This window comes from Podarcis raffonei, chromosome 2 (genome assembly GCF_027172205.1).
Source record: "Podarcis raffonei isolate rPodRaf1 chromosome 2, rPodRaf1.pri, whole genome shotgun sequence".
Taxonomy (NCBI): domain Eukaryota; kingdom Metazoa; phylum Chordata; class Lepidosauria; order Squamata; family Lacertidae; genus Podarcis; species Podarcis raffonei.
The window spans coordinates 76,306,956-76,323,830 of NC_070603.1; the positions used below are offsets into that span (position 1 = coordinate 76,306,956).

At 42.0% G+C, this 16,875-nt stretch overlaps 1 protein-coding gene across 1 annotated transcript in view; it reads right to left on the reverse strand.

Moving 5' to 3' along the window:
- Positions 1 to 1,973: 1,973 nt before the first annotated feature.
- The window catches only part of ITIH3 (inter-alpha-trypsin inhibitor heavy chain 3), a 43,004-nt gene continuing 28,102 nt past the window's right edge, over positions 1,974 to 16,875 (reverse strand). Inside the window, exons 12-21 of the mRNA XM_053377603.1 lie at positions 14,353 to 14,538; positions 13,614 to 13,753; positions 11,051 to 11,205; positions 9,742 to 9,747; positions 7,864 to 7,923; positions 6,606 to 6,719; positions 5,576 to 5,783; positions 4,886 to 5,058; positions 2,625 to 2,736; positions 1,974 to 2,528 (exon numbers count right to left, since the gene is read on the reverse strand). Coding sequence (XP_053233578.1) covers positions 2,399 to 2,528; positions 2,625 to 2,736; positions 4,886 to 5,058; positions 5,576 to 5,783; positions 6,606 to 6,719; positions 7,864 to 7,923; positions 9,742 to 9,747; positions 11,051 to 11,205; positions 13,614 to 13,753; positions 14,353 to 14,538 — 1,284 coding nt within the window. The 3' untranslated portion in view covers positions 1,974 to 2,398. The remainder of the gene's footprint in view (positions 2,529 to 2,624; positions 2,737 to 4,885; positions 5,059 to 5,575; positions 5,784 to 6,605; positions 6,720 to 7,863; positions 7,924 to 9,741; positions 9,748 to 11,050; positions 11,206 to 13,613; positions 13,754 to 14,352; positions 14,539 to 16,875) is intronic.

Consider the following 16,875-nt stretch of genomic DNA (forward strand, 5'->3'; position numbering starts at 1 on the left):
ATCTTCCTTGACTTGCGCGTGTGCCCATGCTATGTACGGGTCTCTAGCTGCTCTTTTCAAATCGTTGGCGCCTGTCTCGCGGGGGGTGGGGTGTTGAACCCGCTTTCGTCCCGCCAAAAGTCTGATGTGCCGCTGCTGTCTCTGATTCCGGCAGATCAGGGGTTCCCAAGCTTTTTTTTCTCACGGAGCACTTGAAAGTAGCCGAGAGTCTTTGCTTCAGTTCTACTGAACTAATTTGTTTGACGTTGCTTTTTGTAGCGATGGAGTGTAATGATTTCTTCGATTGCAACGATTCTCAATTGTTTTCATTGCTGCTTTTGCTGCTTATGTTATTTTATTGCATTACAACTTTAATTCCATAGAATTCAAATTGTAATGCAGTAAAAAGAAGCAATAAAAGTGTAGCTTTAAAAATCAATATGGATATATAACGTGGACGTGTCACAGACCACCACAATGAAATTTGAATATTAGTGCGGACCAGTTTGGGAACCACTGCCTTAACCTGAACCTTGGTGAGGGGGATGGGATTAATTTGGAGCATGATTTTTTTTAAAAGTTCAGGGCACATGTCTCCTCTGCTTTGAAAGGGTTGCTCCCTTGTTCTTTGACATCCTGTGTGCCTTTAGATTCTTGTGTGCATTGGATTACACTCCAATCCTGCATAATGTTTACTTCAAAGTAAATTTTGCTGCATTCAGTAGGACGTGCGTCCAAATACTTAGTAAATTTATTTGGGATTAACCCACAATTACATCAAAATTCTATGTCTTTACTAGGTGGGACTTGTAAGCAATAGTGTAAATTGGATTTACGACAAAATCCAGATGAGTTCACTGTTAGTATATCACAAGTACAAACCCAAGTGCTCTTGTTTGGAATGCTAGCTAGCCAGTGGTGCCATTTTCTAGAATACTCCACTGTACGGGCATGTTCGGTTTTAACTTACTGCTCCATGAGGAGGGGAATGTGATGCAGACATTGAGTCACTACTTTAATATGGATTTCTTTTAAATGATTTTTTTAAAGTATACCCAGGAACTTTGCTCCCCATGTGTTCTTGGGGAATCACCTAGTTTACCTCAGCATAAACCTTAGGTTCATAAATACTTTGAAAAAGGAATCATAATTCTCTGAGAGGAGATACAGAGGTCCAAACCAGTCAGAGCTAGAACTGTATTAGAATATTAAATAATTTCTTTAGGTTAATTTTGTGTACAGTGGCACTTATCCCTGGCTGTATTCTCAGGTACTTCCTTAACTCATCAATGCCTCCAATAGTTTCCCTATAATGTGAATATCCAAATGGGGTATATTATACAAAAAACAGTATGTCTCATGTTCGTTAAGTATGCCTGAAAATGAGAGCTTCTTGACATGCTTTTGCACATACCTGTGAGAGTACTATATGATGTAGTATATGATGTAGTATGCAGTATATGTATGTAGTATATGATGCCAAAGGCACCATTGGGCATGCAAAAAACCAGCACTGAGGGTTGGTTAGGCCACTACAAGCTGAAAATCCAGTATCTTTTGACCTGGTATCTGCTGAAAGGGATAAATGTGGAATCTGCTTCAGCTACTGTATTTGGTACATATATATTTTTACATGACGTACCAATCGCCTGGCCAATAAACATACAACATGTTCAGCAGATAGAACATGCAGGAGTGCAACCTTCCATTTGTACCAAAGAAAACAAAAGTTTATGGGTTGTATCCAACACTGCCATCCCACTTGTGCAACAGATTTCCGTTTGTACAATGGATCTTTCCCCCTTCTCTCCAGCACCCTGTGCGCCTTCAGAGTCTGTTCCAGAGGGTTGGGGAACCCCCTGGAGCAATTTTTGGCAGAGGGGATTGCAAGCATGCTGTTATACTAGCTAGAGGCTAGAGAAAACACACATTCATTCATTCATTCATTCATAGCTTTAATGGTTTGCCACTTTTCCACAAAAAGAATCATGACCTTGAAACTGAAATTTTAATCACAGTTTTAATCACAGTTGGAATGATTATACAAAATGAAGTGCTTTGATACCTTTGCTTTGAACTTCTTCCTATCAACACTACATTTAAATGATGCAAATCATAGCTGCATTTAATATGAAGAGAAGAAATCAGAATGAGTGCTCATAAAAGAAATGATTGTACTACCCACCAAAGCAGTCTCTACTAATAAGAGAAAACAGCAGCCCCTAGCTTTGTAGAGTACACATCCTACTTCTGATAATATTTTGTAGAAATTTAGGGTGCCTGTGTTGTATGCAAGCAGGAATCACAAAAAACCTTGATCTGTGGTGACATTTTTGGGGTGGGGGTGGTAATTAGTGGTATAATATTGAAATATTCTGTCACTTCAAAGTGTTGCAGCCAAAGATGAATATATCTTGTTCTAAAACAAGCTAGGAACAATGTAGTCTGTGTATATGCCATCAAGTAGACCTTCTCCGTTGTTGTGAATAAACCAACAAGGGACATTTGTACCATGCTTTACATCTTCTGTGTAATCTTTCTGCCATCCCCTAAAAATAAAAGAAAAAATACATAGTATTAAAATTAAAAGCCAGAGCTTTGTGCAGGCAAAATACTATTTCTCAGATACCCGAATTGCTGTTTACCTGGTTACTGTCAGCTGGTTATTTTTCACAATCATTGTAGCATCTGGTTTCTGAGGATCAGACCCAGGGTGGACTTCAAGTATATTAAAGTCAATTGGGTGGAAAAACTGCCCTAAAGGGTAAAAAAAGCAATAGCAATTATCACTATGGGTTTGAGTTGCTTCCACACTAAGATCTTTCAGCGGTGCTGAGGCAATTGTTCTTTCACAATCATCTAGAACTGGAATTAAAATAGTTCCTCATGGCACTTAATGTAATACTAGATTCTGCACCAAAAATGTATTTAAATATGTGTTTTTAAATGCATTTTCTCTCAAAATATGCATTGTATATCTAGTGCATAGACAGATCTATCTATAGTGCAGTCCTATAAATCTATTCAGACGTCCCACTGAGTACAGTGCAGCTTGATTCATCCAAAGTATGTGTGAATAGCATTGCTGCCTAAATACATTTTCTCTTAAAACATGGACTTTTAAACTCATTTTGTTAAAATAAAAATGCAAAATTGAGAACCATGTCAGGGACATTCAGAAAGCAGGAAAGCTGGTGCCTAACTAAATTCCAGTCTCCATTAGAGCTGGAGCTACAGATCAGGTCAGTTTATAACAGAATCTACAAATAACAAATTTCTCAAACATCCCTAGTTAGGAACATGGTCTCTTTCTTAGTTTTATTTAGTTTGTAGACTGCTCAAATACAATTGCTCTTGTGGTAGCTGTAACATTATGGACTGATAAAGAGATACAGGTATCCACTGGGATATTTTTCATGGAATGAGGCCAAATATATGGATGTCCAGTGGTGCTGTTAGGGCAGGACCAGGAAGCAGAAGGCCAGGGTCCCGCTCTTTAGAATGAGTAGGAGGCCCCTAGCCATGGCGGAACTGAATTACTAGTAAGTGAAAGAATACACATGACATCTTAAAGAGTCACTTCCAGACCATTATGTCCAGGGTCTAAAATTGTGTAACTATCACTATGAATGGCATAATGACAGGAAAACCTCGTCATTACAGTGGTGCCCCGCAAGACGAACGCCTCGCAAGACGAAAAACCCGCTAGACGAAAGGGTTTTCCGTTTTGGAGGCGCTTCGCAAAACGAATTTCCCTATGGGCTTCCTTCGCAAGACGAAAGCCCATAGGGAAATCTCCGGGACAGCGGGGAAGCGCAGCGCGTCTTCCCCACTGTCCTTGGACCTCCTCCGAAGGCTGGAGGCGGGGCGGAGAGACCTCCTCCCGCCGCCAGCCTTCGGAAGGCTGCTCCGAAGGCAGGCGGGGGGGCGGAGAGACCTCCTCCCGCCGCCAGCCTTCGGAAGGCTGCTCCGAAGGCTGGCGGCGGGAGGAGGTCTCTCCGCCCCACCGGCAGCCGTCGGATGGCTGCGATCTGAAAATGCTGGCGGGCGGCAGCGAACGCTGCGCTGCCGCCCGCCAGCATTTTAAAAGCCCCCGGGACAGCGGAGAAGTCTCCGCTGTCCTGGGGGCTTTTAAAATGCTGGCAGTCGGGAGGAAAGCCCTCCTGTCCCCGGAGCTTGCGGGGTGGGAGGTGGGGAGAAGGGCTTTTCTTCCCACCGCCAGCCTTCAGAACAGCCTTCTGAAGGCTGGCGGTGGGAAGAAAAGCCCTTTTCCCCCCCTCAGCCTTCAGAAAAGGTCGGGGGACAGACTGTCCCTGGACCTGGTCTGAAGCCGGTTTCCATAGGAACGCATTGATTGATTTTCAATGCATTCCTATGGGAAACCGTGCTTCGCAAGACGAAAAACTCGCAAGAAGAAAAAACTTGCGGAACGAATTAATTTCGTCTTGCGAGGCACCACTGTATGCACATTTAAGCTCTTGTTTCCTAGCTTGCAAAATGATGGCAAGGCAAAAATTTCCAATCCTTATAAGACACTTGAGAGGGGGGAAATTAAGGGAAAACACTGCACTGTTTACATTTTTAACGTTCAGAAGCTGCATTGCATCCAAATAAGAGGCCCCAAACTTAAAGACAAACAAATGTACAGCCTAATCTTATTAGGTTTACTGAAAAGGGTGCTTTATTTTGCTCAGAAGAACTTACTAAGAAGCAAATATCTTATTTCCCCCATCCTTCTCCCCCTCCCATCTATCAAACTTGTTACTTTCCTCCTTTGTTTAAATATTTGCACATTGTGGTTTACTCCTTGCCCCAAAGGTTTTCAACTCAAATAAGGTTTCCATACTTCTGGAAAACGAATATTGCTTTTCACGTTCAGCATATCAGTCATTTCACAAATTCATACCTAATAAACCATGGGTACGCCCAGACAACCTGTGACTATCCAACGTGTAAAATCCTAGAAAATTCGGATGTACTGCATGTTTGCTCCATGACTGATGCAAAACCACTATAAATGTTGCTCCTTCTCCCATTGAAAATTCCAGGCTCTTTTTCCGAATGATTTTCAAAGTCAAACTAGTTTGGATAAAGAAATACAGTATGAACAGGTGCATTCAATGGTTAACACCACAAATCGCTACAGCAACTCGAATAAAACACTTTGGGGAAGTGTATTTAAGAATAGGAAGCTGCCTTGTGTTGAGTCAGGCCTGTGGTCCATATAGCTCAGTATTGTCTACATCAGCCTTTCTTAACATTGGGTCCCCAGATGTTGATGGACTACAGCTCCCATCATCCCTGACCACTGGTCTTGCTAGCAAGGAATGATGGGAGTTGTGGTCTAATAACTTCTAGGGACCTGAGGTTGAAAAAGGCTGGTCAACACTGACTGGCAGCATTTCTCCATGATTTTAGGCAAGGATATTCTCTGTCCTACCCATACATACTGGGGCTTGAACCTGAGTCTGCATGCCAAGCAGATGCTTTGCCACTGAGCTACAGTCCTTCCTTATCTTTTATGTCTTCTGTTATCTGTGTTTCTTTGCTTAAGAAAAAAATATATTTTAAAACATGCTTGGTGTGTGAATTTTACCTAGGATGTAGTAAGGTGACTTCATCAAGCCATGTGAACATCATTTGCTTTGTGCCATTGTGAAGAGTGATACTCTCAGGAGTTATTTCAAGCTTTACATTCAACTGTGTATTTAGAATCCCAAGTCTTCCAATATAGGTATTGTGTAGTGACCCTACATCATTACTGCTCTTCTTTTCACCAATAAGTTGCCCATTGACAGTAATACCTAAAATGAGAAGGAGGGGCATAAGTTAATAAAAATTCTTCAGAAAAATAAGCCTTGGTAGCTAAAAGAGCAGTTTTCTATGGACAACTAAATATACAATATAAAAAATTGCCAGAGGACTACCTCTCTAAGGAACTCCACCAGAAGGGGACAGGATAAAAGGCCTTAGCTGAACCCCAGATTGCTGTTGGAGAAAGCTCTCAGTTTGAAACTATCGAAGATCCTTTTATTCTAGTCTGGCCTTACTGACTTCCCACCCAAGCCACCTTTAGGCATCTGTCAGATCCTGCAGGTTCCCTCTTGTAGTGAAAACAGAGATAACAGGCTCCAAGTGCATCTAGCTATTGGAAAGTAGAAGAAGGGTTTGGATTTGATATCCCGCTTTATGACTACCCTAAGGAGTCTCAAAGTGGCTAACAATCTCCTTTTCCTTCCTCCCCCACAACAAACACTCTGTGAGGTGAGTGGGGCTGAGAGACTTCAAGAAGTGTGACTAGCCCAAGGTCACCCAGCAGCTGCATGTGGAGGAGCGGGGAAGCGAACTCAGTTCTCCAGATTACGAGTCCACTGCTCTTAACCACTACACCACACTGGCTGAAAACAATGCTGATGCATGTATGTGTGTATGTGAGGGTGGGTGGGTGGGTAGCTGTAGGTACCAGATGGATGGGACTGCACAGCAACCAAGAGGTGAGGAGGAGCAGCCCATGTCCTTATGCAAGGGTGTTACTGAGGACTTTCATAGCTACATGGGGCTCAAGGCTGCAGGCTGTGCACTCAGAGAGTGGCAAGTGGCACTCAGCATGTGTGATAAAAGCTTACCTGTAGTTGGGTCTCTGATTAGGTTTAACACAACGCCTGGCTCTTCATTAATGTTAAAGCAAAGAGCATCTTCTTTTTGGGGCACGTCAATAATGAAGTGTGGATCTGCATCGACTGCAAATGGATATTTACAATTAGATCACTGATCATTTTCTGAAAGCACGAGTTCATTTCACATTTAAAGAATACAGGAGTCCAGAAATACGGAAAGAAATTATCTCTGCCTGTAACGCCCTTACTGTGCTCCAGAAAAAGTTCACAATCCATTACAAAGTTTGGATGGAACTACATGTTACTGCAGCAAATGTGGGTCCTCAACATGAACTTTGGTGGGGCTGGGGTAGAATCTTTGTAGGGCAGAAATGAACTGATATTCAGGTGCCTAACCTGAATAAATTCTCCTCCTAGGCTGTTTTCCTCTCAACTAGTCTTACTTCCAACCTCAGAACCTTGCAGAAGGGAAATAGTAGGAGTATGGAGTGGATTGTTGAGATTTGCAGGGATAAAGTAGTTCTGAAAGGGTTAGGTGCCACCCTCTCCCGCCTGCCAGTTCTCCCTGACAAATGCTCCTCCCCAATTAGAGTTAGGAGGCAAACAGAGAGTTAGGAACCACTTGCTTGTTTCATAGTACAGTATGTAATTCTGCCTTAAGCATGCTAGAACCACCTATGCTCACAAAAAATAGCTTTACTAATTGGGATCACACACACCCCAACATAGTCATAGCTTAAGAAAGAGAGTTGCATTTGACAATGATTTTAATGTGATGTAATAATGATTTAAGCATTATTGATTTAATTATTGAACTATTGTGTATGACACCTGAGTGTACAGGGTATGCAGGGATGATATCAGATGCCTATAACGACCCAAGCGTTAATGCCTATGGGGGTCTAACAGGGCTGATACTTTATTTATTTATTAAATTTCTATCCTGCCCTTTATCCAAACTATGGCTTTATGGCAATGCTGTCCAATTTGAATGTCATGGCATACCAAGGTTAGAGAAAACCAGAAAGTAAAGAAGGAAACTTGAAGACGAGAGGAGAAGAGGGAGAGCAGGAGCCTTCCAGCACATTCCTAACTCTTCAAACCCTGGCTCATCATGAAATCTGAACTGGGAACTACCGATATGTCTCTGTGTTATGATGGAAATTGCTCACAATATGGAATGCTGTCGCGGAGACTGTAGAACTTAAGTGTTTTAGACCACAGATCTCACTATCCATTATCTGTAACAATTCAAAACAAAACTCACCGCTGGTATATCTGTGATAGTGTTGTGGTGCACTATATGCTGGAATAACAGGACGTGATGCTATGTAGAAATAAGAAAATGTTACACTAGAGGCAAAACAGAATGCATATATATATAGAGAGAGAGAGAGTCAGAGAGAGAGAGAGAGATGAATTTTCATACCAATTTTAAATAAACGTAACTTGATTATATATTGTTCCTGTTCAGAACAGACAAAAGTAAAGGTTCAATGAATCTTATGCTACTTCACAGTTTCATTGAAAAAATGTTGCTGTTATTACGGAATAAACAAAAGAGGTAAAATAACCATGAAACAGGCAATAAAATAAACACAGATTATTATGGATTGTATTTTAGCACAATGGTAAATATTCCATTTCATGCAATGAGGGGTCACCCCCCTCTCAGCACCCATGTGTTGTGGGAGTTTCTCCAATCCTCCAGAGCAAATCTGGGTAGTACTCTACTAAGCTTTACTCAGAGTAGACCTATTGAAATCAATGGACCTAGCTTAATAGTGTTCATTAATTTCAGCAGGTTTAGTCTCAGTAAAACTTAGTGGCATACCACCCAGGAGAGCTGGTGCCAGCAAGTGTTGTTGACAAGACTGAATTAGAAGGCCTGATGTTGTATAAAGCCAAGTCTATGTTCCTATGTACCACAGATGTCACTCTTTGTAATGTGCAGTTGGTTAGATACAGGTCTTACTAGATTTCTGAATGGTAGCTGGAGTTCTTGGGGTCTATGGGGTCTATTAGGGGAAGGGTAGTACCTCTGGTGGGAGACACTTCCTACTCCTTCTGGGGTAGCTTGCCAACCTTTGGTCCCCACCCTGCACACTGCTCTCTTGCTGGGCTCATGTTCTGCACCCTATTTTCCCTATGGTATCTTCTCTAATTGTCTTCTAAATGGTTATCAGAACATAGGGATGTTTACGTGACTTCCTATACTGAAATGACATTTTGGATCAATGTGCAGATCAAAAGATAGCTACCCTTGTTTTGCAGTTCTTTAAATGTTGTGACACAGTTTTTGCAGTTTAAACTTGTCAACTGTGCAATAGAATATGTATCCTGAATGAAAATAAATGTTTAAATGTGTGTTGTGAGAGAAAACATGCATTTAGATACATATTTTGAGCAAAATAAGTATTTTATATGTGTTTTTAGAGAAATGCACATTTAAAAATGTATTTCAACAAGCATTTAAATATGTATTTAAGAAGAATTCTTTCAAAAATTATCATGGAAATGAAACATAAATATGGGGGAAATTGTGTCAGAGTGGCATGGACCATAATAGATATGTACTGCTGTCCAGTTAAAGTTATACCTATGAAAAAATGTTATTAGATTCATTCTGTTCTTAGGGTGGACAGATACAAAGGAGTGCATAGCTCCTGTACCTTTAACAGTTTTGTAGCAGAGTGATTTAAGCAAGTACACCTTATATTCGTCTGTTCAGCGCCTATATAGTAGCCCAGTTATCATTTGGCTATTGTATTTGCACATTATTATTATTATTATTATTATTATTATTATTATTATTATTATTTCTGAGTTCTAGATCTGACATCACAAACATAACTAACATTTAAAACTGCAGTAGCAATATTAACCATATGTGTGCTCAGTTTAGACTACTAATTCCAAAAACCTTCCTTAAAATCCTTACAGAGAAATCGGGGCACTTTTCTTTCCATCACCAAAGCATCCAAAGCAACGAACAGCATGATACACAAATGACTTGGTACATTGTGTGAAATCTGTCCCTGCCAGGGACAAAGGGCCCCACATGATAGCTATTTAGTATACACTTGCTCAATAATTAAAGTAAAATAATAATTAACAGTAAAACGATCAATGCAATAAAACTTACCATCAGCTGTTTTCAACATGAAAAGAAAAAGAAGAAAAGAGAGAGTTAAACATTTAGAAACATTCATTCTGACATAGATTACTTCAGCCTAGGACATTTTGCCACTTGAGGCAAAACGGAAAATACCACATACACCCTCCTCACCTGCCTCCTCCTCCTTCTTTTGCTCAGTGCCCCCTACCACTGCTGCCACCACCACCTCTTCTGCAGCCGCTGTCCAAGGTGATTGGAGGCAGCCTGAGGAAGCCCTGGCACAGCAAGGGAGTAAAAGGAGGCCATAGAGGAGCAGGAGCTGAGCAGGCAGCGGAGAAGAAGGTGGCGGCAGAGGCTGCTAAGCGCATGAGGCACCGAGTAGTGCACAAAGAGGCCAGATCTGCCACCTGAGGCAACTGCTTCACTCCACCTCATGGGTGGGCTCGCCCTGAAGTACTTTGAAAGCAAACGAACAGTAGAACATTCTCAACAGAATCTGGATACATCCAAGATATCAGATATATAAAGGATTGTGGAATAACCATTTGCAGTCCCAGGCGTTGTGCTCCCTAGCCCCCAACCCCAAGAAATCAAAGACTGATATTGGATCAAAACAGGCCACAATATATTGAATACAGATGAAAGAGGATTGGCTTGGGCATGGGGCAATTAAATACTTCCAGCCCGCCTGCCGGAAGTCACACTATGGTCAATCCAAGCAGGGGTTCCTAACAGGGTCATAGCTAGGGGGTGATGAGGAAGGCCCCTGCCAGAGGCACAGGCAGGGGGGGGGGCGCAAAATCCGCTAAAAATGTTTCCATAAATATGTCCATAAATAAAAATATTGATTATTGCCTCATAAGAAAAGGTTTTAAATAGAGGGTCTTTGTATGATATGCGGGGGAATTGAATGGGTGGAGGGGGTGGGTTGGAAGAGAGCTCTGTCCCCCGTCCCAGCCCACATTCGAGCTTGCACCCCCATTCGCCAATCCTGGGTGCAGGCTAGGATCCGTCTCCCGACAGGTGGTGTGGGCTTAGACCCACGCCACCCATCAGAACAGGAGGCCGATCCTGGGATTCCTTGCTGGGGCCTGGAAAGAGTCTCTGCCATCCACCAACACCGCCGCACCACAAGGGTGAGCAGACTTCTACTGCTACAGACTGAATCAAGCATGGTATTGACACCTGAGGTATATATATGTATTAGCCGCCACATTCTTCTGACACTGCGTTGTTTTCACTGATTTTAATATTGCATTTTGCAACAATGAAATTGGGAGTCAGGATCACAACCCCCTGGGTAAAATAAAATAAATACGGTATAATATATCTCTACCTTCCAGAGGCTTGTCAGCAATTGCAGTCTCATTCACTGTGTCTTCTGGCTTTGTAACTACCATAGATGTTAAAGGAGTCACAAACTTGTATTTCAGAGACATGTCCAAGATTTCAGCAGTCAGATTAGTCTTTTCGTCTCCCGTTGCTACATTGCTGGATGAAAGGACAGCATCAAGTAAATTGGTTGCCCCCATATGTTGTATTACATCAGAAGTGGCTAGCCTGGGGCCCTCCAGATGTTGTTGGGACTCCAATTCCCATCAGCCCCATCTAGCACAGCCAGGGATTTTGGGAGTTGTGGTCGAAAACATTAGGAGGGTCACACATGAGCCACCTCAGTGTTGCAGTCAATGACACAGATGGTTAAAAAAGAATTAGAGTACTCCATGTAGGATAGGTCTGTCTATGGCTATTGACCATCATAATAGCTAAAAACAGAACCTCTGTGTTTTAAATGCAACATAACTGCATAGAAGTATTTGTTCCTTGATGGGAAATAAGATATAATTCTAGAAATGATAAAGGGTGTCTGCATTCACACTGCTTCTGCAATAAATCTCTGCTAGAGACAGAGGGCCTTTCTTATGCGCAGCAGCTGAAAGTGCAAATCCTGCACCCAACTCTGGCAACAATTTTGAAAAATGTGGTGGGCCAAAAAAAGGGAATATATTTGACAACATCAGCTGAGGTTGGAGAACAGAGAAGGCAGAGTTCTTTGTTTTAGGGAACTGCCATGTAAGATGATTACATGGCATTAATTAGGGCAAAATATTCTGAAATATGCACAGTAGTATGGTTGAAAGAGAACACAATTCCAACGGCTTCAAGAGAACATTGGATATGGGGGCCACTAGGGGGCGCATTGGAAGATGGCCGACAATACCATCTCTCCGACCCACAAGGGGTAATTAAGAGGCTGTTATGGGAGTAGGCAGCCTCCCTTGTTGCCCCAAGGAAATGGGGAACACTGCCCTTGCCTAATTCGAAAGAAGGGGGTGAGGGCCCTAGGCAGAATGCCCCCGTGTGGACCTCGGCTCTCCTGGACGCTGTCTCTGATCGCGCACTAGTTGCAGCAATTTGGAATAATTAATTACAAAAGAAGCAAATGCACATATTTCAAGTGAAGAAGGGGAGTGAAGTCTGCTAATTTAAGTGACCTCTGCGAAAGAAGACGACGGGCTGGAGAAACAGGAATATTTTACGATGAAGATACACCAAAGGCGGGGTATGTTGACAACGGGGCTGAATGGGGGGGGGACCTTTTTTACTTTCCTTCTATGTGATTTACAAGAACCCCTCCTCATTAGAACCGTCGGTTGAACTGACCCAAACAGGATGATTAAGGTCTGTGTGGAGATAAACTTTAACCAAAAGTATGCTTTATGGAGACCGAGAAGCAATAAGAGCTTTTGGGAATGGCGCAGCAATTAATTCGGAGTCGCCATCTTGCCAAAGGATTTGTAGCCGGGAGGAAGAATGGACTTGTTTTCAGACTGCATTCCTAGTGAATCTCCTCAGAGGTTTTGAGAAAGGAGGCAGATTAGTGAAGATTAATGACGCTAAGACTGTTTTGATGTATGGAAGTGATGTTATATGGAAAACGTCTGGATATGGCTACTGGATAAAAAATAATAATATCCACGCAGGATTACAAACTGTTCTAACCAGCTTGCGGAGACTATCAGAGGTCACAAAGAGAAAGGAAAAATATATGAAAATAACAACAAGAGATGTGGAAAAATAATAAGAAAAGACTGGATAGTACTGTGAACATCATAAGGTTAGATTTGTGGACATTAAAACAGCAGTAAGAAGCAAGAAGTTGATTGGATCCCTTCGGAACTTGAAATATGGGTACCCCCAACAAAAATTTAAAATTCGGCTGTGTAATTTGGAATTTATGTAATTTGGTTTGATTTGATGTGATTGGTCGGTTAATAAAAAATTATTCTTAAAAAAAAAGAGAACATTGGATATATAGGGTAGATTACAATCTTTAATCGGATGCCTCTTTGGTAGCTTGTTGGTCAAGACACTATTTCCTCCCACCTCGGAAAAGGAAGACTTTTAATCAAGTGAGGAGACCTCTCTGTGTCACAAGCATTTAAGTTTTCGGCTACGGGGAATGGCTGAAACTGAAGAGCTAGATTTAGGGTTTAAGGTTCACTGTACTTGAAATGACTTCACAAAGCAGAAGACCAGTGCTATTTTTATAGAAAAAAGAGGTGTCGGAACTCACCCTTGTTCACTTATAATGGCAATGGTGCCCACCTGAGAGGTGCCAGAACTGAGTTCCGGCTGAAAAAAAGCCCTGCATAAGATTGATCCATTAGAAGGGTGCTTTTATCCCACTTAAGAGAAATGCTCTTCTTGAAAAATTGCCCCTTCTAAAAAAAATGGGGGCAATTCCAGAACAATCCTATGTATGTACAGTCCTACTATGTTCAATTGTCCACACTCTAGGAAATTTTGCATTGGATTTCAGCCTTATTCAATTAGATGTGGGTCATTTCTCCAAATTTTTGATCTTATTCATGACATCAGAAAGCACCGGCCAATACCGTTTTTCCAGAAGCTGTTGAATGGTGAGATAAGCCCAAAGTCTCTCAATAAAATCCCCAAATATGTATTTCTGCTCTTCAGTAGCTTTAGCTGTTTCTTCAACATCTGCTTGTTCAGCGTAAGTCACGTCTTGTTCTGCCTGTTAGGCATTTTAAAGAAACACTTAAGTCTATTCATTAGCTTGCTTGCAACATCTGTATACTACCTTTTCCCAAAGCAACCAAGGTAAATTACAGTTTAAAATAATAGCTTACAAATAAAAGGCAAAAGACAAAAAGCAGCAAGAAGGGAAGCGAAAAATAAGCAAGGTTGGATTTTAAATATTTCATACCTCTGCATAATATCTATGGGGAATGGCTGTTCATGAAGGCAGCTATGGGAGTTGGTTAGCCAAGTGGCCTTTGGCTCTCGATTTGGTAAGTTTTCAGACAGAAAGCTGAAAAATATGGATCTAAACGGCAGTGCCTCATGGAGTGAAAATTCTGGACAAGTTCATTTCCATGTTGGTCAGGAATGGGTTAGGGGTAGGCATAATGGGAATCATAGGCAACTACAGGATCAGAAACAATCATCTTTCTCACACACACAAGCAAACATGAACTCACACACAGCAAGAAGCTCCTAACTTTATCTACAGGGCTACAGTCCTACCTTTTAAAATGACAAGCGCTGCCAGGAAAGAAAGTTTAACCACACACACACACATGTTATAATTGCCAGACCTAACAAGACACTTACCCCATGAGCTTTCACCTCTGCAGTAATACTGTTTAGGTCATTGTCTATAATACGTCCAGCCACAACAATTTCAGAACCACCATAATAGTGCTTAAAATTATTTTGAGTCAAGTCAGAGATGGCATTTTCAGGGTACTTAAACTCTACTTCTGTAAGTAAGGGATTGGCCACCTCATTATAAAAGTCCTAGAAAATAAAAATAAATAAACCAACACTTAAACACAGCCTAGTTTCAGTGCATATTTTTGTAAAGAGAAAAAGAATGCATATATACATATACAAACATGTAGATAATAAAATTATCTCCTGGTGATCTTGGTCCATCATATGTTTTGTGCCTGCTTCAGAATAGTATCTGCTTTGTTTATTGTGCCCCACTTTGAGATTACTTATTGATGAAGGAAATGTTTAAAATGCTCTTATATAAAAATAAACAAATTAACTGTAGGCTTAATCTGACTCATAGACTTGTGAGGGTTTTGCTATAAGGCCAAAATGCTGCTTTAATTTCCTTGGAGGAAAAGCAAAATGATAAAGAAATCCAAACACAGAACAAGACAAGCTCTCCAGTACAAGATTGCTGCTACTGATCAATCTCTGCACATTAGAAGTAGGAGAATTTCACCTCTGCATGCTGAACAAAGGCCATAAAACCATAAAATGTGGAGTCAGCTGGAATCTCAATGGTCATCTAGCTCAATCCACTATAGCAGGTCTGGGTAGCCTTTGGCCCTCCAGATGTTGCTGGCCTACAATTCCCATCAGCCTCAACCAGCATAACCAAAGACCAGGGATGAAGGAAATTGTAGTTCAGCAACATCTGGAGGGCCAAAGGTTCTTCATACAGGCACTAGAGCATCCCTCTTAGGCAACCACCCTCTCTCTGCTTAAAAATCTCTACTGAATCGAAGGAAATACACAACATTATATTCTTGGTATTCCAAAGCACATGTTGTTCCTAACATTCTAGCTGAATTTTGCTTTTGTCCTTATGAACAGGAAGAATTGAGGAGAGGTGGCCTTGCCAGGGCAGATTAGGGACACTTATTCTCCTGTTTGGCCCCTTTCTATAAGGCTGAGCAAAACAGAGCAGGGTTGTGTTGTTTTTAGCAGTACTGTTATGAATTTGCCGGGGGGCGGGGGGCGGTGCAGACTCCTCATAATTTCTGGATTTAGTAAAAGTTTGAATTAATCAAGGTTTGATTAAATTTTGCCAAACACAGAACCCCCCGGTAATGAGTAATGAGCCAAGCCAGCTGGGAATAATAATAATAATAATAAATAATAATAATAATAATAATAATAATAATAATAATAATAATAATAATAATAATTAATAATAATAATATCTTATTTATACCCCACCCATCTGGCTGGGTTTCCCCAAACACTCTGGGCTGCTTCCAACAGAATATTAAACAGAATAAAACTTCAAACATTAAAAACTTCCCTAAACAGGGTTGCCTTCAGATGTATTCTAAAAGTCAGATAGTTGTTTATTTCCTTGACATCTGGTGGGAGGGCACTCCACAGGGTGGGCGCCATCACCAAGAAGGCCCTCTGCCTGGTTCCCTGCAACCTCACTTCTTGCAGTGAGGGAACCGCCAGAAGGCCCTCAGAGCTGGACCTCAGTGTCCGGGCTGAATGGTGGGAATAGAGATGCTCCTTCAGGTAAACTGGGCCGAGGCCATTTAGGGCTTTAAAGGTCAGCACCAACACTTTGAATTGTGCCCGGAAACGTACTGGGAGACAATGTAGATCTTTCAGGACCAGTGTTATGTGGTCTCGGCGGCCACTCCCAATCACCAGTCTGGCTGGATGGGCCAGTAGCAGTCGACAAAGGCCAGGGATCACCCATCAAGGAAACCATCAGAGGGCAAGACTGCCAGGTAAAGAGAAGTGGGGGCCCTTATTTGCTGGGGTGCTAGTGGGCAGAGGCAAAGACCAGGTTTAGGGTTTCAACTTTGAATGACGTAGGCTGTGGGGTGGTCCTGGGAGTCAGTTAGCTGTGAGAGGGAGAAGGAAGGGGAGAACTCCATGTGAGATGGGGATGGCAGGATGGAACTAAGGGACACAGAGGGTGGTTTTTTTTGCTGTCCTTTAAATCTAGGGGAAGCCAGACCCTCATAGGATGCTCTGAATGCTCTGCCATCTTTCATTCTAAATGCAGGTTGTCAGGAATCCAGCCTCCAGCTCAACAACACAGGAAGTGTAGTTAAGTAGAGAGAATGATTTATTGATCAAGTACACAGATAATGCCGGACAGCATTAACCCAGCTGCCGCCCTCATGAATTACGATGACTCTTCTGCCAAGTCCCTCCCCTTCCTCCAACTTAAATGGGATTTCTGCCCCTTACATTTCTGCTTCTGCCTCCTATCACACACCTTCCCCCAGCGGCGACTCTGTGGGCTCATTGGATCCCCTCCAACTTCTTCCTGAGAAGACAGACTTGGCAACCTGCATTCCTGAGGGCGGGGAAGTTGGCCCTCGGCTAGGCTCCTCTCTTCTGTTAGTTAATCCT